The sequence below is a fragment of the Hirundo rustica genome, chromosome 1, assembly GCF_015227805.2.
Source record: "Hirundo rustica isolate bHirRus1 chromosome 1, bHirRus1.pri.v3, whole genome shotgun sequence".
Lineage (NCBI taxonomy): Eukaryota > Metazoa > Chordata > Aves > Passeriformes > Hirundinidae > Hirundo > Hirundo rustica.
The window spans coordinates 132,729,108-132,752,396 of NC_053450.1; the positions used below are offsets into that span (position 1 = coordinate 132,729,108).

The 23,289-nt window shown below is 40.7% G+C and overlaps 1 protein-coding gene across 3 annotated transcripts in view; it reads left to right on the plus strand.

Annotated features, from left to right (window-relative positions):
- CDK6 (cyclin dependent kinase 6) overlaps positions 1 to 23,289 on the plus strand; it is a 135,601-nt gene that overhangs the window by 82,633 nt on the left and 29,679 nt on the right. For all 3 annotated transcript variants that reach the window (XM_040076794.2, XM_040076953.2, XM_040076863.1), the window contains exon 5: positions 11,405 to 11,514. In XM_040076794.2, the coding sequence (XP_039932728.1) occupies positions 11,405 to 11,514 (110 nt within the window). The remainder of the gene's footprint in view (positions 1 to 11,404; positions 11,515 to 23,289) is intronic.

The window sequence follows — 23,289 nt, forward strand, 5'->3', positions numbered from 1 at the left end:
TAGTGTCTTCAGTGATCTAGACAAATTCAGGTCTTGTTTATCCAACTAACACAGCATGTTATCTGTAAATCATTTTCTTTTGAATGTGGCTTCTTGAAAATAACATAAATTAATCATACAATCTTTAATATTAGAATTGGGAAACAATGTCTATCAAGGTCTAGTATTGGACCAGCTGTAACATTCTGGTTTTCTGCTAAATCTGCAGGTAGTTAATATCAGTTCAGACAGTCCTATAACATTTATAAGTGGAAGAAATTTTCTTTTGGTTTCTTTCAAAATCATGGGCTTCACTTAGCGCTGTGAAGCCTGGTTTTGGCTGCTGAGCAGTGTATCAAGTAGCAAGGGAGGAGATGTTGCTTCTTTCTTCACAGAAGAAAGCAGAATGTGAGTTCCATCCATTAGAAGCAGAGAGGTGGAATACAATCTGTCTAGATACAAAGTAGAATCCATCCTGGTTAATGTAATTAATGCCTGCTTTTATTTTTATCCAGTGATGGTCTAATGTAAAATGCATACACATTCCAGAGCAGTATCCAGAAACTCGGCTCCTTGCCCCTTCCAGCTGATTGTTCTTAAGCATTCAGCTGTTTTCAGACACAGTCTTGCCCCATGACTCATATACTCCTGGCAGAACAGTGATTTGGCTTCAGCAAAGGCGAGGAAAGAGCTGTCACCCAAAAAACCCCTAGCTTAGTGGTCAAAGAATGTGCTTGGGTGTAGGAGGTGCCAGTTAAATCCCCTTCAGCTGAGTTTCCACTTTGAAATTAACCTAAGAACATCTGCACAAGATGTTAACACAGATGCAATCATACATTGCTCTACCACCACTCTTGGTTACAGGCTTCAGCAGGTAGTGCTCCATATGGACTTTTGTTGAAAACATCCATCCACCCAGGGTATCTGTCTACCAAAAATGCATCATTCACAGTGGTGCTTTAGCTAAGTACAGCTGCTTGTTTCTGCAGTACAGGTCTTTCTGATGTGTGTGAGCATCTACACGTACGACCTGCAGACGCTTTCAGAGTAAGAAGAATCTGATAACCAAAGATGCCTACAAAGAGCTTCAGAACCTCGGTGGATTGTGCCCAGCATTTTACTGGTCATAAGCTCACAAAGCTACTTAAATGTGACATTCAGACAGCCTGAAGACGCCTCTTACTGTTTTTGACATTTCTCTCCAGTCCTTGCTTTTGGCTGGAAATGACATGTCTGTGGCAGGTCTTTGTCCTGGTGATGTTTATTTCAAGACTCAACTAATTTCTAATGATCTGTGGTATGTTTAAGTATATATGAATACATATACCTATGCGTATTTTGAATCTGTATATGAGTTCACCTTTTTCCTATTTTCTTTGTGTGTGTTTACAAATCTCTTTTCACATTTGTTTTTAGAAGGAAAGGTGTTTCGTGAGGGTTTTGTTTCCTAAATGTAATTTCAAGGAATTCTTGAAATTTCATTTACTATTTGGTATTTCATAGGAGTTTCATCTCTGTGGTATAATTTACATTTTTGCTTACTTCACTTTAAAGCCATACATTTATGTGAGGCCATAGTAGTATCTACTGAATTCCGTTTCAAATGTGGAACAGATTTGCAGTGTTCAGAGTTGCCCAAATTCTTTATGCCACAGTGTAGGAAGGCCCAGCTCTGTTCTGGTTGTCATGCCAGTTGAAGTCTGAAGCTTGTGAAGTAGTGAGGGCAGGTACAGCCCAAGTGAAGTTTCTACTGCAGAGAAAGTGACTAGTTTGCAACCCTGGGTTATCTTTGAGCTTTGCTGTAATACAGGAGTTTTTACTCTAAGCTATTGCTTCACATGCCCATCTCTGACAGATGTTGCTCCAGCAGCCTTTTATCTACTGTACCAGGCTCTCAGTGAAACTGGTACTTTGCCTTCAGACACAACAATAATTTCTAAAGTTTCATTCTCAATTGAATGAAAACAGTATCTTGTAGAACTTATTTGCACCAAGATTTTGCTGTCTAGACTCCCAAGCTGTCCACAGTAAAGCCTCTTTCCTAGAGAACTGGCCCAATTTAATCCATTCTTCATGTCTTCTCTGTGCACCTCCTCTTTCTGTTCAAGATGGCTTGATAGAAGTGGGCCCAAGTTCCACGGGAGAGAGGTCTGTGGTGGCCTTCATGGTTTTGCTTCATTTAGGCTTTTTCTGTGCAGGACTGGAGTCCAAAACAGCACCCCAGGAAGTGGGAGCACTTCTTCTGTCAACCAGACTCTGGTTTTCTGGTTGCAGTGGAAAGCTGGTCATCATTATCAAGTCCAGCTGTAGGTGGTAAGGCTCAGATTCTCTAGTCTGATAAACCCCAAAAAAGGCTGGGCAGTCACAAAGGCAGCTCTGGGGGATCTTGGCATGGAGATGACCATGGTTTGGTCTTAGGGACAAGTTAGATCCGTGTGTTCTCCTGCTCCCAGGGACAGGGCATAAGTGATGTGAGAGACTGTTGAAGAGGTGGGTGCCATCCAGTGGGAATATGCAGGGTGCTAGATGAGTTGGATTTGTGGCTTAAAGATGTAGAGGAGAGCAAAGCAACTGAAATAAAGCCCAGCTGTGCTTTGAGAAGTTAGGACTGAGCTAGCTAATGCCAGCAGGTGACGAGCTAGTGGAAACATGCCCAGTTGCTGCAGCCAGACCCAGAACAAGTTCTGTATACCAAGGCACAGTCTCAGGCTGCCGCCTTTCAGGTTTTTTTAGGGTTTTTTAGCTTTAGTTTTGTTTGGAGTTGTGGAAAGGAAATGTCTTCCTTACAGTAGGTGTTTGACTTAATCTGCAGAAGAACACAGTGTTTATTTCTTTCTGCCTTTGTGGGTTTTTTTAGTTCTGAGATGGATTATTAGAATTTGTTGTTTCAGTCTACAGATTTGATTATTAAGTCATGAAGCATGATTGAAGAATGGCTACTTCGGTTTAAAGTCTGTCACTCTCAGTGCTGTTAAGTATCTCTGTCTGTAAATATATTGCAGTATAAGCACAAGTCTCATTGCATGCAAAGCTGACAATTTCTGTAAAGAATTGAGTTGTCCCATATTCTATAGAAGGCTGCACTGCATCTCAGTGAATAGAGAATCACGCTTTTGATTTCAATACACAACAAGACCTGACAAGTCTGACTTTTGTGGGATCTGGATCAGGTAGGGTAGTGTTGCAGACACTATTTTTGCTCCTTTCTTTTTGTATAAAGATAAAACACTTTTCACCTGAAGTCTCAGGTAGTCTTTCAGAAATGTTCTCTATATTGTCTCTAGGGGATTCTATGAAATACTCTGCTTAGTAGAAATATATTTCCTTGTATGAGTTTTGAGGTAAGGTCTGAATCACTAGTGGTTGAAATATTACCTCATGTTAAGAGCCAGCTTTCCTTTCTAGTAGCTGTCTCTCCCAGATGTTTCGTGCACAGAGACTTTTAAGGTAAAACCCGCTGAATGTAGCTAAAGTAACTTCAGCTACACACATGATGTGCAAACACACACGCACGCCCATTGATGCCTCCTGACAGCGGATGTACCTAGAAATGCTCTTCAGCAGCCCTCTCACACTGGGCGATGTGGTTCTTCTTAGAAATAAAAAAAGGAAAATTCTGGTTAGTTTTGTGTGTATAGAACATCTAAGAAATGAATGGCTTCTTTATTTGTCACGTTATCTTCGAGTAGATGCTAAACCGTGTTTCCTTCAAATCACAACTGCTTTAGCATGAAAAACAGGAGATCCCGTTCTAAAACAGCGACTTGATGGTGGGTGGTACATGTGATCAGGATTTCTGTCTTCTATAAATAAATAATCTTTTGCTTGATGATCTGACTCATGGAATGATAACAACATTCATTCCAGTTTTCATAAAGCAATTCATCAAGCTTGTGGCCAAAATAGAGACAAATGTGAATAAAGAGATAAAATTGGTATTGCCATGTGCACTTCATGAGACCGATAGCACCAGAAAGGATTTTATGTTTTGTGTGCTAAATCTTTTGTCAAGAAGTAAAGTGCTTTTTAAAAGCCACTAGAGTAGTTTGATACACATTTACTTTAAAAGGGAAACTATTTTAATGTTTCTATAAACAGACAAACTATAATCATCTTTCTCTAAGAAAGAAACATTCTGTCCAGTCATACCTATCTCTGTGATGGAACTGAAAACAGTTAAATAACAGTCGAAGAACCACTACTCAAAAGAGAGATTAAACAAATATAATTGTTCAGGCAGATACTATCCTTGGAAACCGAAGCACGTCATATAATGTAGCAATTATTACCTTCTCTGTCACAGTTAGGAATAATTATAGGTCTTCTGAGACAGATTAAAGAGAGTCCTGGGTTTGCTATATAAATGCAGAATGCTCAGTGGATGCTCTAAGGATAGTGATAGGAAAACATAGTAAGACAGGTGCCACCAAGTAAAGGAGACATCCCCCTTTTCCAAAGCAGATATGAAAAATACATCCTTTTACAAAGGCTAAAATTTAGCACATGCTAAAATTCCTTATCTTGGCCACATTACACCAGTGGGACAGGTGGGTTTTGAATGTGTTCTCTGCCTGTGCTGGAATTGTTGTGCATGGTGCTGCAGGGTGGAATGAGGCATTGTCTCTCCTCCCTTCCTCACCTCTTTTCCCCTTGCCCCTGCCTCCAGCACACTCCAGACTACCTCCTCCCTTATTTCCTGAGACTCATGCACACAAAAACACACACAAAAATAATTTCCCTATGTGGCATGGGTGTGATCCACTTCCGAAGATCTTTGGAGTGATGGAAGGGGGCATGGAAGTTGACATGGAGGTGGGGAGTACCATCATTGCAGAGCAGGGCATGGTGAGGGAGTGCAGGTGGATCTGTTACACAAGAAGGCTGGAAAGTGGGGCCACCTTGGGCTGTCAGGGGGACTCAGAGCAGCACACAGGACGAGTGTAGGGCCCGTGATCCTGCAGAAATGCCGTCATGTCACAACCTAGTGTCACCAGCCCTCTGGATTGTCACTTCTGCCCTGCTCAGTCCTGGCTGCTGATGCATACTCCAAACTGAAGGCGATTAAACATTATTAAACAAATCCTTTCTTTTTCTAAGCAGTTTTTAATATTACGTTGACTTCATTTTAAGCAATGTTACGCTGTCAGACCGGTGAGCCATTTCAGCATATTCAGTTCAGAAACTACATTTCTTCTTTTCAACCTCTCTGGAGTCTTTTCAACTGTATTTCTACCAAGTGAGAGGGAGGTGAATTAGGCAGAGACAGCCTCTCTCTGCAGTGGGGATTGAAGCTAGGCTTCAATCAATATGCTTGTCTGTAAGTCTGTCCTCTCCACATTGGTTTGTGGCAAATGTATCAAGCTAAGCCATACAACTGCGAAGACATTTTTTACAAAGCTTCAAGAAAATTCTTCAATTTGTTTTACGGTCCCAGACCTGAAGAACAAGCCATGAAGTAGCAGGTTCATAGTGAATTTGGTAAGATGCCACTTTGAATCCTTGTGAACAGTTTGAAGCAAAAGATTTTTTGAGAAATTGGAAGACCGTGACCAAGACCATGAAGCTACACTAAAGAAGAGCTTGAGTCTGCATACTGTACCATATATTCTGTAGCTATGTTCCTTCATTTTACTTAAAAAGAAAGGACAAAAATAAATAAAAAACAGTCAAAAAGATGTCCTGAAGGTCATGTGAAAGCCTTGTTAGTGAAAACGGAACAAAAACCCTGAGTTTAAGAACCATTTTAAGGAAAATTTAAAAAAATAATTCACAAGTAATCTTCCATGAGATTTAAATGATTTAAGTAACAAAACAACCCAGCATCTAATGGTCAATATAATTAACAAAGTAAATATAAAAAGAGCACAGAAGAAATCACAAGCACAAAAGCAGAATATTTGCAAGAAGAATTTTACTTTGATTCGAGGATACTTAATATGAATTTAAACATCCTGCTAATTTCTTTTGTGGCGTGGTTTCTGTGAAAGTTAGTGAGTGTTCTGAAATGTTTCACAGGCCTCTTCCAAGCCCCTTCAGAGCTAATTAGTATAGGATTAGTGTCATCCAGCTTTGGATATCTAAAAGGAAGGTGTCTACATGTAGTCCAGTCAGATTCTCCCTATGGATGATAATCAAATACAGTGTGTGTTCATCTGACCTGTGCAACACATTTAGGACAAAGTGAGACCAGTTGCGGGGTGAGACGAGGAGTAGGCCATGCCTCCCCTACCCCATCGCTCTTGTGGAGCCACCTCTGAATCAGGGGAGATGAGGGAAGCATAGCAAAATGCCTTCCTTCGGGAGTGAAAGGAAGACCCGGGGCCACAGCGTGACTCACTGGCTGGTAGATTAAACAGTGCCAGAAAACATTCGTGGGTACTGGAGCTCAATTGTCTATACTGTTCAAGTATTAGAATGGTTCCTGGCATGAGTTATTCCAACCAGCCCTTCTCCAGACAATTCCTAGGCGCTGGCAGTTAAGCATGGACCAAAGACCATTCCCAGTAAGTAGTTTGCATGCGGTCACCTTTTTTGAGAGGCTGAGAATTTAGTAATATGGACATAGGCCACTCTGTACTTTTTGGTCTCAGTGCCAAAGGAACATTTCCTGTTCCATTTAATTTCCTAGCACAGACATAGCTGCTGTGTTACAGTCTGATCCCTGCTTTGTTCGTGTAGCTGTGCAACTGGGCATTGGTCTGTACTTAAAGTCTGTGGCAAACTGAAATGTAGTCTTTTGTGTCTGTGTTACTCAACCCCATCCCTAAACCACTGTTTGTCTTTGTCTTTTTTGAACTGAATGCTATTCAGACAGCGACTATATTTGGGAATGGCTGTGTATTGTGCAGATCCATTTAAATTGAGCAGTTACGCAAAAATGAAAATCTGTTCGGTAAACTAAATGGAAAATATATGAGACTGACACAATGCCTAGATCTTTTGTTCTGTTGCTAGTGAGTAGACACTTCCCACTAATTTGATTTTTCAGCAGAAACAGGTAACATGAAGCAAAGGATTGAAAGTCCTTGGGCTAGGTGGTGCCCGATAGCCTCATCTGTCAGGTGTAGTAAGGCACCTGTAGAAAGCTTTATTTCAAAATGAAGTTCTCTTTCTTCATCTGACTCTAGATGCAGTTCTGCCCTTGCTTCTCACGGAGCACATTTCCTTCTTCCAAGAGTCATACACAGCCTCAGTAGGCTTTTGCAGATGTTCTTTTCCTTTCTTCTGTCTCTCAGATACATGTCATTTATTTTCAGGATGAAATGCTGCCTAAATCTATGAACTTCTAAACAGTTAGAAGGAGTGATGGTCTGCAGCTACTGATACCCTTTTTACCTGATGCCGTCCAATCTTACCTGGATAGTAAGAAACATAGAATGTGCACTGGAAAAGGAACTTTGTTACATCTTTAGGTATGTACTTCTTCCACTGTGTGAATATTCTCATTCTATTCTGAGCATATTCACACACTGGAAGAAGCAGGTACATATGTATCTGTATCTGTTAAATGCACACATTCAGGGTACCCTCAGGACAGGCAGAGTGGGCTAAGAAGCTGAAGGGGGAAAAGGACCTAGTTTTGCCCAGGAGCACTTGGAGGCAATTGGAAGAAGAGAGGACAGGGTGTAAAATTTGAGGGAACTTGGAGGTGCCAAGGAGCTGATGAGGAATGTGAGGGAAGGCAGAGCCCATGGGATGCAGCAGGGCAGCAGGCTGTGTCCACCCAGGCATTTGTGTAGGAGTAGCAGGAAATTAGGCATGTTTGGTGATGCTCTCAGGGAACCACTGGTGTGTGTGACAGGAAGGCAGATGCAGGCAGGGGCAAGAAGCCAGGAGATGTGGTAGAAACCTGGCTGGTGTAAGAGAGGAGCTGAAGAGACTAGCCAGGGCAAGGAGGAGCAAGGGAGAAGGCAATGGACAGAAATTCCTTAGGTGAGAGGACTAAAATGCAACATGGTCACTAAAGTTGACAGCCTCCTAAGTATTTTGGAGTCTTGCACAATTTAGGATCTCCATCAGCACGTGAACATGAATCCATTTCCTACAGAGCAGTCATCATGTGCTGCATTTCATATTTGTCAGATTTTTAAGAGAGACAGAATTTAAGTGAGATGTACTGATGCAGGTACTGATGCTTTTTTCATCCTAAAAATGGGACTCAATCAGGCAGCTCTGTTAAGTGCACTGTTGCTCAGGGAGACCTTGTCTCCCTGGTAGTTTGATTTACCTAAGCAAAGCATTTTTTCACTCAGAACCGTGCTAAAGAGGAAGTGATGACCTGCTTGTTCAGCCTCACCATATCCTGTGTTCAGAATAATTTTCATTTCTACTTCTCTGCAAATGTTAATGGAATATCCACAAATATTTTCTTGGTTTCTATGGTAAGAGAGAGTGAAACAGTCAAAACCACTGCAACATACACATCATCCTGTGCTTTTCAGGAGAAGACCCTGACCACAAAAGGAGTCATCTGTGGCATTACGTGTGTGCGAACTGGCATTTAGTACATTTTGATCCCTTTCAGGTTCACGTTTTGAAACACAGACTTGCATGTTACAAACCATAAAGGTTTTTTGATCACTTTTATAATGACACATTAAGGACAAAGCATATCAAAACAGCTCAACACAGATTCCTTCCTCTCTGACTATAATGCAGTCAGGCATTAGCTGAAATTTAACTGTTAGCCTTTTGGAAATCTTATATTTTACAGGTTTAGCTTTCCAAATTACTCAAGTAAAATCTCCCAGTCCCCTGTGTACGGAGCATAGCAGGGTGCAAGTGCTCGGGGAACTTTCCCATATGGGGTCACATGGGAGAAGCAGCAAGTGCTGCACACTTCTGCAGCCATCTGAGGACAGCCCTGTTCCCCTGAGCAAGCACGGCCACGGGTGAGAGCTGTGATGCATCTCTCAGGAAAGGATCAGCTGTCCTGGGCCATACTCATCTGGACGGGACTTCACTTTGGGGCGTGTGGTCCACCACCATGCATCCCCTGGTTCTTTGCCTATGAGAGTGCGGAGTCCTAATGTTGCAGAGCTTGTGGGATTGGGGACAACAAATCATCCTTATGCTCTGTGTGAGAAGAGCCATGTGGACCTTAAACCATCAGGTTTGGTGCTATTCCCACACATCAGAGATCACACAGCTCTTTCTCCTGACACTACACCCGGCCATTCACAAACAGTAATAGGTTGAAATTGTTACATAGAATTCCTCAAAGCATTGTTACTTCAGTGAGCTTTTCCACAAGTGTACTCACAAATATGAGAGTAAAAGCATAGTTCAGTTTGAGAGATATATCTGCATTAGGAAAAATAACATGTTCTAGGAGGAATTACGTCTGATTCAGACAGGGCATCTCCAGAGAGAATCCCTGACCTCTAGTTATATTTGTCTTCTTTCCTTGGAGTGAATCTCTGAAGAAACTTCTCTGGTTTTTATAGAGAAGTATTTCATAAAAGCATCACTGGTATGGTAGCAAATCAGGAACAAGACAAATGGGGCTAAGCCCAGCTTCTACACGGGCATCTGTTTCTGTGGATGGGTATGTGGAAGTGTAGCTTTTCCCAGTGCAGCACTTCTTACTGTGTTATTGAACTGTTTCATAGACAAATTTTATAAATAAACATCAAAGTGTTTAAAAGAACAAGTTTAAAAGAAAAGTTTAAAGTCAGCAAATATGACCACTCTTGCAAATATCCATAAACCAGCCTTAACAGCCGTTCAGTGGTTCCAAAGGCTGTCAGGGCATGTAATGGTTATAATAAATATATCTTCTTTTGTTTCATCTGGCTTTGACCAGCAAATTCGGCTGATTACTTCCATTGTTATTTTTTGTAGAAGACACTTACATTGTTATTATTTTAAAAACCCACTATTCTTACACATTTCTTTGTGTTGGTCTTGAAATTCAGAAGTCATTATCCTAGTTAACGTAATTTTACAATTTATTGTCATTATTACACTTTTCTTTATTTCTGTCCCTTTTTTTCAGAGTTTTGGTTTGGTTGATGCTCCTCCTGAATGTTACGTCTCCCATCTTCATGTTTGTTGAAGAAAAAAACAGTAATTGTAGAGACTGTGCCAGCCCCCATATTAATAGTCAGAGGTTTAAATTATAGCACAGAGTAAGAAAATATCGGCACTTAGCTAGTGGTCATGTACTGTTATGGCTGGATTATAACTGTATTCAGGAGTGGAATACTTCTGTGGCTCTGAGATTATATTCTAGCAAGACAGTAGCTCACACAGGACTCTGCACAAGCTCCTTGTACTCTTCTGCAAATATCCTGAAGAGACAGTCAGCCTCATCTGTATTTGGTCTACTTGTGGGATACAAAAGGATAAATATAAACTGTCCCAACTCTGTTGTGGGTTCAGTGAGCAGGACTTATCAAAGTACATTGATGGAGCAGTGCCAGTAAAATTCCCTCTGGGTCCCTACAATGACATAACCACCAGGACGAGAACAGCCTAAAAGCAGGCGCTTTACATGGCACGGGTCTGTGGGAAGGAGTGTGTCATTTGAACATACAGTGTGAGAGAAGTTACTGCTGGTGTGACCAGCTGCATATGGGCAGAGACAGTCACACAACTGTAAAGGTCAGCAATCTGCCAGGAATCCTTGTGCTGTGTTGCTTAGATAAAAGCTGACAGTTTAGTGTTCTTTTGTGTGCCAGGAAACCACAGCAGAGAGTACTGATGCCTTTGGTAAGGGACAGCTTTGAGAAGGGTTTGACTTAATCTGTATCCAATTGATTTAAAAAAAAAAGTTTTCTTCAGTTTCTTCAGAGACAACTTTTGAGGCAGGTCAAACATGTTTACCCTAATTGGCCTGTACACTTGAGTTAACCCAATTTCTTTTATAGAAAATAGTACCTAAACCATAAAGGGCTTAAAAGAGACATGCTGCAGGTTCTGATTTGTCGTATGGGTGAACCCACAATATTCCCTACCTTGTTTTTTTCCACTTTGGCGCTGGTGACTACATCTGCATCCACAAAAGTTAGAAAAACAAGATTTTGTTCAATTGACTGACATTTGCCCTATGGAGAGTCCAGATCTCTACTGGAAGGTGTTGGGGGTCTGTAAACTGCAAAAACTTTTAAGAGTTGCTGGTAGTGTGGTGTGGTACTATCATTGTCACACCAGTGCTGTCCTCTGAAACTATTGCTTTGTTGTGCCATGAATTGCAATGTTCTTGATGAGAAATGGTCTCACATCCTGAGTTATCATCACTGCAGCTATAGATACTGAGATTTTCAATACAGGACCCTTTTCAATGTGCTGGCTAAACCACTGGGCCCTAACACGTGAGTTTTTACAATATAGATTAAACTAAATGGAAGCTGTACCTACAGCACTTCGGAGGTTGTAATTCTGCAGCTGAGCACACTCTTTTCTGTTCCTTTTTCTTTTGCAGGTTGTTACTTTGTGGTATAGAGCTCCTGAAGTCTTGCTTCAGTCCAGTTATGCAACAGCAGTTGATCTTTGGAGTGTTGGCTGCATATTTGCAGAAATGTTCCGTCGAAAGTAAGAAATACAGTTTTATTTTCTTCATGCTTTTAATTTGAAAAAATGTGCAGTAATGCCTGTTACAATATACCAAATCATGTTTATATTGGAAAGGCCTGGTAGGATGTTTTGTTTGCAGTGCAAAATATAAATGCCCATTGCAGATTCATAGTTGTTGCTATCTTGAAGTCTCTTTTGATGGGGCTCTCAGCTCTCGGTAAAACTTGCATGAGCATTGTTGTATTCTGGTTGAACCTGAATCCAAATGCAGCTAAAACTGGGTGAGAGAGGCTGTTGATGGATTTGAGTAAAACTGGATTCAGGAAAGGATTTACCCTGAGGAAGGCAGGGTACTGTGCTCAGCTGAGTCGTCTTCCTCTGCAGTGTGTGCATTGAAGCATCAGGTGTTTGCTTGTAGTCTGCTATTGAGATATTTGAGATTTAAGAAGTTGCTGTGAAGTTGTTTTCTAGAGGTGGGATTTTTTTAAGAATAACTTACATAGCCTGAGGATAGGGTAACAGACATGTTAAATGTAGTCAACCCCGCCTCCAAGATAAATGGCTTTTTTTTTAGCTGATTGTATGAAATTGGAACTCTCTCACTACAAAATATTACAGCTGGATGCAGGTGAGCTGTGAATTCAAGACTCCCTCTCATGTACTGGTCTTTGCCTGCGGACAGACACTGATGTGCAGGTTGTACCTTGTGGGGTGTGGAGAGGATAAAACTTGAAATTATTTTATCAGGGGAAATCTGTCTTGATACTAACCCAGTCACTTGAACTTTGGTTGAGCTAAAGACAAAAAGTGCATGTTGTCATCACCTGGGTGATCTCCATGTAGAAACTGTATAGCGTTTTGTAACACCCATGGAGAAGCCAAAGGATATACAGAAAGAAAATGTGAAAGAAAAATACATACTGAGTTACCTGAAAAATACATACTAGGTCACCCAAAATCAGTACAATTTACAAGGAGATGCAATGCTATAACAGCCTTGAGAAACAACTAATGTAATTTATACAGTAAGTTCAAATACTAATTGAAGTCTTGCAAAATAACTTTGGGATTTTCCTACTTATTAATGTTATATGGAAAAATCATTTTCCTTGGGCTTCTTGCCTGGTCAAATGACCTGGGAAGAGTTATCCTCCACCCTCTGTCTCTGACTCAGAAATGGAGTCAGAAAATGAGAGAAAAAAAGAATGAGGATCTTAGGAATATAACATCACTTAAACTCGCCGTTGCAGACTTCTAAAGATTCAGTCTTAGCCCATATACCAACATATTCACAATAGTATTAAGCTGATGATAGTTTTTCTGATTCAAATAGCAAAGTCGAAAGCTTCGTTTTAGCATTTGCAATAAGAGTGATACAGGCCAGAAAAAGGAATGCAGAACTTTATTACATGCTCAAAACTTTTTTCCCCCCTCTTATTTAATTTGAAGCATTTTGACAGATAAGAAATATTGCCATATACAAACTCCACCAGTTTCATTATATTTTTTCTTGTAATAGTGTATGAGCTTTTCTGAATCTCCAAATCCACACAGTAAATTAATTTTCTACTTATATAAAAATGGAAATATTACAATAATACAAAAGCGGTGTTTTTTCTTATGGAAATGAATCTTACTTGAACCAGAGTTCGAAAAAAACAGGACTTCCATTTTTCTTGCCAGATGTAGGGTCAGTCTGACATTCTCAGTCTTACATTTGGGAGACTGTCAAAAACTGTAGAGGTCAGGAATCTGCCAAGTCTGTATGTACTATGTTCTTTCATTGCAAACATTATGACTTCTACATGTTTCAGTGTACAAGCATGATTTGGAAGACTGTTCTCAAGGCTCTTTGCCATAAAGCCACAGCAAACAGCCCTAAATGGTGGCTCCGTGGGTTCACATTGCAATAGTCTCTGCATGATCTGTGTTGTCTTTTGGATTCGTCTGATAGGTTGCAAAAGAAAGCCCATGTTGCTGCAACCTTGGCAGCAATAAAATGTAAAATTTTGCAAACTCCGTATATGCGAAAGTATATGTGAAAGTGTATGCGAAAGATGGAATAAATGCAATAGCAATTTTGCTGGGATATGGTAGTGCCCTTGCGTAATCACTAATCTGTATTTCCACTAGTGTTGGGAGGATAAGAGTATGAGAATGCAGCTAAAACTTTGCATGATAAACATGGGTTTGATATTAAAACAACTTTTTTGTTTTGCTGTCCTACTGGGTACTTTTTGCCTTATTTTCCTACTCTCATTTGCTTTCTTTTCTAAAGATCTTAAAGGTCTGTAATTTTTAAGAAGCATACTGAAACTTCTGTGGGCATTTTTATATCCCAGGGACTTCAGTGGAATGAGTTTCATAATAAAACAGCATCACAAAAGATACCAAAATCCTTTTTATGTCAAGGAGACGTTGGACAGTTTGAGTTTGCTTGAATAGGATTTTGTAGGCTGTCACAAACACAGTGAGGATGCTTTAAGCCTGGATAAGTGCAGGAGAAAAGTGAGCTCTGTATAGATGGTCCAGTCTGTATGTTACAGGTTACTGTGTCTTTTAAGTGGATGGCGCCCCAGTTTAAATCACCCTTAATCTAAAAAAAAAAAAGACAAATGCTAGCCAAGTATTTATTTAAGAAGTAGATCTGAAATACACAGAGGTGTACAAAGGACTGGGACACACACACACACCAAAAAAAAAAAAAAAAAATAATAAAAAAAAAAAAAATAAAAAAAATCTCTGTCTAGACGCACCTAGAGTAAATTTGAACATTTCTCTCATCTTGGCTGATTCAGCTAAACAAATTACACTTTTCAGCTCTTTTCCTCCCGCAGTCTGAGGTTTGTCTAAAGTCATAGTTATTTTAAAACTGCACATTTTAATTCTGGACAGATTTATAGGCTTCTGCAGAGATGAACACATAGAGTTTGTATCCTAAAGTCCCTCAGCTAGATTCCCAAGGATCCTATTCTATTTACAGATCAGCAATAAACTGCTCAATACTCAGGTGTATGTGTTACGTACACAGAAACTATTCTGCTTTGTGTATCTTTTCTGCCCATGTGCACTGCTGATGACGGCACCCCCAAAATAAACTTTACTTCAAAAATTCCCTGTATGACAGCTCCAGTTTTTAAATTTCCTGTTTAATTAAGTAGTTTGCAGTGACTTCTAGACATTTGGATGGAGTGTCATTATATAATGAAAGAATAAACATATTTGTCATAGTGCCTCTTTTTGTGATTTGAAAGCTCTGGTGCTTGGACAGTAAAATCCACTAGGGGAAATGGTAAGCTATGCTATGTGGCTTGCCACCATTTGAGAGAGTCCTTCAGGGACGCAGCTGGCACGTTTGACAGGGGCCGTAGAGCATGGGGATACCATTTGGCTTTTTTTAATGTTTAGGTAAAGATTTAAATAACTTAAAAAAAGATACACTTCGAGGCTGAGCATTTTCCAGGCCAGTAGGAAAAGGCTTTGTACCTTTTACTTGGTGAACATGTCACTAAAGAGAAATGCAAAAGTGGGAATGGCATCCGCTTCTGTCTGGATAAATAAAACTCTTCCAGCTGACTCAAGGAGTGTGGGTGGCTCCTAAGCAGGAAGCCATGACCAGTGTCTTAGGGAAGAAGAGAAGGTCTTCTTGCTACAGCTAGGTAATACTTAGTCCAGGTGAATGAGGGTGAGAGGGGAAAAGGAGTGGAATCCCAGATTCAGATCTGTGTGAAATCCTCTATAAAAGAAAACTTGAATCACCAGTCTTGGATTCTCCTCTGAGTAGGCAGTCTTGAGAAAAAGCGTCAGAATGTTTGGTGCTTCATTCTTAGTGCATCTATACCTGCCCAGTTTTCAAAACCACACTCCTGTATGATTTCAGTGCTGCACAGAGTAGGAGGTTGGTAGCTGTGCATGTAGGACTCAGGAGTCAGGCTATCTGTGTAACAATTCCAGCTAGGCACATTTAACTATAATATTAAACAAGCAACTGAGTTTGTCTTCCTTTTGTGTAAATATGGAGCTAAAAATCATCAGGAGAGACCATTAGTTTTTGTAGCCTCTGTTATTTTCACAGCACAGTCAAGTTGAAGAAGTCATACCCTAGAGAGTGGCCAGTGTTGTGACTGCATGTTTACAGGCACCAATTCAAACCCAAAACTGGACAACAGTCCTCTCCCAAAACCCTTTTCCACCTGCCCAAACCAAAAGTAAAACAGTATTATATCAGTACAACAAGTTTCATCTATCCAGGAAGGAAATTGATTCCATTCACATGGGTTTCTTACTGAGACTGTCCATGCACCAGCTCCATGGTGTTTTAATCAGCCTGCTGTTGATAAAATCATCAGTCCCAGAAACTCATAAGCCCCAAGATTGACATGAACAGTATGAGGTTATTATTTATTCATTTTTAAATATTAAGTCATGTTTTTTACAGTTGTCTTATTTTGCAGCCTACTATGTCAACTCCTAATATATGTGAGACAGTTATTGCATTACCAACTGTGCTTAAAAATTCTAACAGCAGATAAGAGATATGTGGCTCTACTAAAACACCTATGGTGGGCCAAGTTCCCTGGTGGACACAAACTGCAGACAGGTAAACAGGCAATTGGCGTGTAAGTAATCTTTCAGTGGTATAAATTTGTCCAATTAGAGGCGTTACATCATTGTGTGTAGAAAAAATGTGAGTTTGGGACTTTCTTGTTCTAGATAATCTATACAGATGTGATAATATCAAAACTCTGGTGATGTGAGCACTGGATTTGGGACCTACAGGCTGTCTAGAATCATAAAACATCAGGTTTTAAAAAACTATCAGTACACATTCATTCTTCGCTACAATGTCTTAGGGTATTGAGTAATTGTAAATCATGTAAAGCAGTAAAACACAGTAAATCTTTATTCCACTTTCCAAACAAGCCATAAGTTATTAGTACAGTTTGAAGTGCAGTCAGCAGATCCATTGCATGTACTTTTCCTGTGTCAACTACAGAGCCAAGTAGTAGAATAGGTCCGTGGATGATGAGAATCGTGTGGCCAGCAGAACTAGGGAAGTGATTATCTCTCTGTACTCAGACCTCCCCAGTGAGGTCACATCTTGAGTGTCGTGTTCTGTTCTGGGTCCTTCACTTCAAAAAGGATATTGAGGTGTTGGAGGATGTCCAGAGAAGGGAGATTGAGCTGGTGAAGAGTCTATAAAACATGTCCCATGAGAGGCAGCTGAGGGAACTGGAGTTGTGGAGAAAAGGGAACTCGGGGGGTGGCCTCCCTGCTCTCTAGAGCTGCCTGAAAGGAGGTAGTGGCCTGTCTCTGGAGGTGTTCAAGAGATGGATGTGGCGCTTGGGGCTATGGCTCAGGAGTGATTATGGTGGTGCTGGATTGGTAACTGGACTGGATGATCTTCAAGGTCTCCAAACCCAATGTTCCTATGATTCTGAGAAGGGGGATCCACTCAGAATATGTCCCTCACTTCTACCTCCACCCAACTCATGAGCAAAGAAAGAGCAGCAGAGTCAGCTCTGCAGCTGAAATTTCAGTTAATGCTTTGTGAGATGTAGGTGGTAAAGTGGTTGCAGAACGAAATAGCCAAGTGTAACAGGAACACCTTTTTAAAGCTGTCTCCAAAACTTGATAGGGAAGGATGAACTTCTGCCATTGAGTGAAAAGACTAACTTATTAGCAGGATCCTGCGGTGAAGTCTTGGCTTCACTGAAATTGTTGTTGAAATTAACCCTGACTTCAAAGGGGATTTCAGAACCTCTTCAGAAACAATTCAGCATGACAGGGTGGCACAAAGAGTGGCAAAGCTATTCTCTGTTAATGTACAGCCCTCAAAGCGATTGCGTTAAAACAGTGCTGCAAACTGACAAGGCACGAGAGGGTGTTGTATAGTGGTGTCCGCAGCTTCCATGCCTTGCACTTCTTTCAGTCGCGCTGTACAAGCTTTCAGCTGTCTCATCTGTGATGTAAACCCAGGACTGTGAGACTTTCATTCAAAATAAGGGTTGCAATGTATGTGGGAGCTATAAAGAACTGTTGGCTGAGAGCTGAGGCTAAGGGTGGAATTCACAGTCTCTCTTCTGGGCTTCTTGAGGATGCATAGAACAAGCAAAAGCGTGTGTAAGTTAAATTTGCCCCAGTCAAAGCCACTCTGGAAGTACGATAATTGTTACCTGTCTACTAAAATACCACACACACCTACACAGGCACAGAAAGGTATCTACAAAGGAAGTCAAGCTATGACCGTGTCAGCTACTGTATGCATGTCCTTATCCGGAGAAAGACGTGCAACTCTCATTTGTTACCAGAGACAACAAAGTGATAACTTGTAACAGAACCTGCAGTTCCCTGGTGCTTTGTATGGGACAGGCAGCTTTCTCTCCAAGGAGATCTGCAGTCCAGTTCTTCCTTGAGTCTGTCCCCACTAGCACCACTTTCACCTTGCACTCATTTGGTCTGAATTAGCTGTTCTGTAGGTGCTAATTTCTCACAGATACAGGCTTTTAAGGTTGCACTTTAAAAAAAAAGAAAAAAAAAATAGGTATACGTCTGGTAATGTGTGTTCAACAAAGAGCCACAGGTTTTCAGTGACCTAAATGTGTTCTTCATTTAGAGATTGAAGTAAAGAGGACAGTGGTCTTTGGGGAAAATTGTTCACAGAAATGGTGCTATTGCAGAGAATTGTTTGGAAATTTAAAAGTACTGTGTCCTCTACTCCTGACATAGCCTGGGTTAGTCATTCCTTATGATGAGTTGTTTTGCTGTTGAATCGTCTTGAGGAATAATCAATCTGTAACTTTGCAAATGCATACCCAACAGGGGGGGTTATGTGTGCTAAATGACTGTCACTTCAAATTAAGTGACAGTATATAATTACTTAAAATTTTATTTCCATTAATGTTACTCAATTATCCAAACCATTGGGAAAGCAGAAACATTTGTTTAAAGCCTGTAATCAACAGTAAAGTATCATATACTGAACTTATCTGCAAAATACTTTGCAACAGAATATAAAGCTTGCTCTTCTAAGTACAGGACATATTCCTGCCGCAGCCCAAATGCATCAGTGATGTGACTGCAGATACTTGGGTTTGGATGGCAGCAGAACAGAGAAACTGCATATTCATACAGACCACCATAAACAGAACTGTCTCAAATTGAAATCAGTTGATAAACTTTGCCTGATTTCTATAGGGAAGGATATTTCTTGTCTTTCTAAAATTATCTTTATTTGCACACCATTGTGAATTGTCAACAGACTGATATTTTAACTTCTTGCTGTGTGTATGGATATTGCAGATGAAATCCTGGACATACTGAACGGGAGAAAGAAAGACAACTGATTGATAGTAGTGAAGACCAGTTTTATTTTAACTTTCTGCACATACAAGAACATGAACACAGTCTGAAAAGAGGCTCTGAAGATAATAAGGAGCCTCTAAAATATGAATACTGCCATGCATCGAATTGTGAGGCATATTTCTACGATGCAGAATCATTCCAGATGCATCTTACCTCTTTGTCAGTTATTTTCCTGTGCTTCAGCATATCTGATCATTTAGTCCTCACTGTTTTAAGTAGCTATGCAGCAGTAGGAAATATTTGGCTTTGCCTTCTAGATCCTGTATTCCTCCATGTGGAAAAATTCTATTTCTTTTCAGTTCTTAGCTGAACTTTTACTTCTCATGCTGTGTTCTCTTATTTCCAACACATTTCTGAAATGTCTTTCAAAAGCAGAGAAAATATCTGTAATATATTTTTAATCTTCTTTAGGCTGGAAAGGAGAGCTAGAGACAGCAGCAGAGGACTCTGTTAACAAAAGAAAATACAGGATGTATAACTGGATGTTGGGAGGGAAGGTATAATAAAACCAAGACAGTAGAGACATGGCAAAAAACAACTAAGTACAGCCATGAATGCTGCCTATAAGTTAGGTTTTCCATATAAACTGCCAAACATTTTAAATGTGGTTTAAGAGAGAACTGTTCTCTTTATCATGCAGCAATTTAAACACAGACTTTGCAATCACATTATCTGGTGTTTTCCAGTGAACCTCAAACCAACATATCTAGTGGACCAAGAGCTCCAAAGTGTAATCATTCACTTGTGTGCTTGCTTACGGTTAGATCTTGGTAGCAGAAAGAACTAAAATAACAACTTTTTTTTCTGCTTTGTCTTTTGTTCTAAGAAGCAATGGTAGATGTTGCAGCTTAGAACTGTAAAAGCTACACAGCTTAATTTGCAACCTTTGAACCAAAGTACTGTACAATTCTGGCCTGAGTTTGTTTCTGCCATTTTTGGAAATTATCTTGTTTTGTTACAAGAATGATTTAAGCTGCAAGTGCCATAAAAGTTCACCACAGTCCAGACCAACTGTACTGGGAGAAGGTTTGTTCCTTTAAAAGATCTTGTCAGCATTCAAAATTCTGTGCTTTGCACTTTTCATCCTTTATTCTTCTGCCATTCATGTGCATAGAGGTGTGTGGGAGGCTGATCATTTTTCCAAACTAGACCTAATAAAATGGGATTTTTTTCTTCCTCCCCAGATAAGTGGCCAGCCTATTACAAAAAACTTTTTCAAGTATTTTTGAAGTTGAATGGACACAAGCCACAGTTTAACTTAGTGACCTTAGTGATCTGATGGAACAACAATGACATTCTGCTTCACGCTTAAGGAAACTTAACATAAAAGGAAACAGAAGACTGCACTTGTTCACATTATTCCAGTTTTTTTCGATAATGAGGATTGTTTTCTGTTTTAACCTGACCTCCTTGCAGAGCTTGCAATTGGCTTTAGGCAAAGGATAAGCACACCTTAATAGAGAGAAGGGCAAACAGTCAGAATAATGCCATAATTATCAAGTAAGAAATAAATGTGTTTCCAAGACAGCATCACCTCATTAAAAGTAAAATACCATGTTGGTTTTAGCTCACATTTTCCCCCCAAGCCTTTTCTAGTTGATATCTGTTTGTCTGCAGTTTGGGTGATTGATAGCCGTTAGCCAAATCCAGTAACTGTATGGGTTTGTGGTTGGAGATGGGTGGTAAGTGCCAGACCATTCACTTGTGGTTTTGCTTCTAGTTTCCAGCTGTGCCATACTTTCAGTCAGAGGAATAGATCTGTTGGTAAGGGAAACCGTTGATAAACCATAGAAACCAAAAACTGCCACTACCCTGGACAAAAAACCAGAAGGGAACCTGAAGCAGTGTCACAAAGCCCCACAGAAATTATGTTAGCTGACCAAGTTTGATTTGGCTGTTTGGTTCAGGTATGGGGTCGTGTCAGGCAAGGCAGTGGCCAAGGGGCCAGGACCGGGTGACTCTGGGCTGGCAGCCGGTGGCGGCACACAGCTCAAGCCCAGATGGCACCTCATGAGAGAGGTCTCCTCCTGGAGAGCTTCCCATAGCTTCTTCATTGCAGGTGGCACAACCCTAGTCTGAAATCCCCCTGAACAGATAATCCTTAAAAATATATGCATTCCTTAGAGGTGCAATATTCCAGTCTGTGATGATTTGAATTAGTCTGGCCAGAGGTGGAAGGAAAAGCACTTGTGGTTTAGAGAAAAACCACAACATGTCAGTCACGATGCAGGTATTTGTAAGTCCTTGGTATTAATAACGTAGCACTTGCAGTGGATATTTGGAAATGCAGCTGGCAGCAGAAACATCTGGATCTGAGCTGTGCTGGGCACAGCTGCTGGCCAGTTGCTGTGAACATGCACCACCTTTGTGTCCTCTGGAGCATCTCAAAGACAAGTTCATACCTCCGATAAACCAGAGCAGCCTGAGGGCTGCTTTGGTGGGATCCCCAGCTGCAGATTGTTTTTAGCAGTCACTCCAGCAGCCAGAGAACAGGAGAGAAGCAGAGCAATGTCATCCATGCCCCTTGCTCTCTAGCCTGAAGAGGGATATCCAGCTGTACACTGCCCAAAGACTTTCCATTTGAAAGGGTCTCCTGGCTCTTTCACACAGCTTCCCTCTGCAGGAACTTGGCTGAGAGAGACTTTGCTTTTTGCCTAGAGTTTGGCCAGGGGAATCTCTGTGTACTTTCGTTTGACTTGTAATACAACTAAACATTGTTTTTATTTACTTTTCTCTTTCATAGGAAGGTGGCTACAAAACAGTATTTAAATTCCTGGGATCTTTTTCTGGACACTGGTGCACCCCGGAGAGGGGGGAAAAAGACTAGACTTTAACCGTGATTCATGTTGCTGAGCTCCCAAGTGTGGGAGGTTTTTTTTCCAAATTGAGTGTCTAGTCAGACATTTTGATCCGGGCAGCCTTTACTAAATTTTCTGCATTTGATTGTCCAGAAAAGGAGTCTAATAATTAGCTACCATTGGTCAGTCATGAAGACAATACATACTAGTTGAGAAGTATATAGGACAAATCTATCTCATATTGGTGTTTTTAAGTAGCTTCAGACAAGTACTTCTCTATGTGTATTGATCACCAAGGCTGTTAGCTGTTCTTTATATCTAATAAAACCCCGTAAATGTGCATGACAGAAGTGGAAAGCAGACCTAAAGGAACAGACAATCTCTGGAGTTGAAAAACAGCTAAAGATAGCCGAGAAAAACATTACTGCATTCTTAGATGTTGCACTATTTTGTACCAAGTAAATAACCGTCTGTGAGAGGACTCCTCAGAATGTCAATGAGAAAGCAAAAAGTTTGATATTTATATTTCTTGAAAACAATTTCTCCAAGGGAATCATGGTGCCCAAAGGCAGCTCCCCACTGCCTCCATGGAAAAGCTTACCTATGTTGCAGGGTTCAGACCACTGCAGAGAATTTGCCTGACTGTGCCTTGCACATGTCAAAAACCTAGATAAAATCCTAACTTGGTGAGGAAGGGAGGTGGCCACAGCCTCTCCTGCATGTATGTGCCACCTGCCGCAGAGCAGCACGTGTTGCCCACATGTAGCTGGAGCTGCCTTTGCCATCAGGGGCCTGGTGTTGGCAGGATACAGCTCACACTAAGTCACAGCAGTTCCTGTCCCTTCTTCCTTTGAAGCCATAGTTTGCCTTGTGATATGAAAGCACGTGTTGTTGCCTTGCTTCTCATTTGTGTTTGCACACGGTCTGTGGCACTGCCATTACATTTGCTTGCTTGCTCTGCCTGACCTGCTGGCCCTGTACAAACGAGTCCATGTGAGACACAGCCGCCATGGTGTGCTGACTGCTAGGGGCAGAGCCAGGATTTGACAAGCTCTCGGTGTCATCATGTGACCTGCCTGGCTGTTCTCTTGTGCTTGTGGCATGCTTTGTTTTCCAGTCTTTTAGGAACCATCTGTCTGGCATGGTCAAACCATGTGACTTCTTCCAGAAACTCATACAGAATGTGCTCTGCTTTCCTTTTATAGATACACTGAATGAATTCCATCCAGATGCAACTCTTAAGACAAACTCTGAGAAAGTATTTCTCCTTTTACTTAAATGTTCTCCATATTTATAGGTTTCCTCCATGTCTAAGTTTGCCAGTAGTAAGTGCTTTTGGAATATAGACATTTGTCAAATACGAATTTCATCCAAGGGATTACTTCATTTCCACTCATTTATTCAACTGAGCTGGAGTAAATTGGCATGAAGATTCACTTACTATTGATTTTCACTGAGTCTGAATCAGTTACCTAAAGGTACATGACTCAATGAGCTATATCATCCAGAATTTCACCAACTACAGTGAATTATCAGATCTTTTTTATTAGATTATGTCCATGTCCACAGTTTTTATGATTATGTCAGCACAGCATACACACTGTTCTATACAGTTTAATAATTTTTTAAG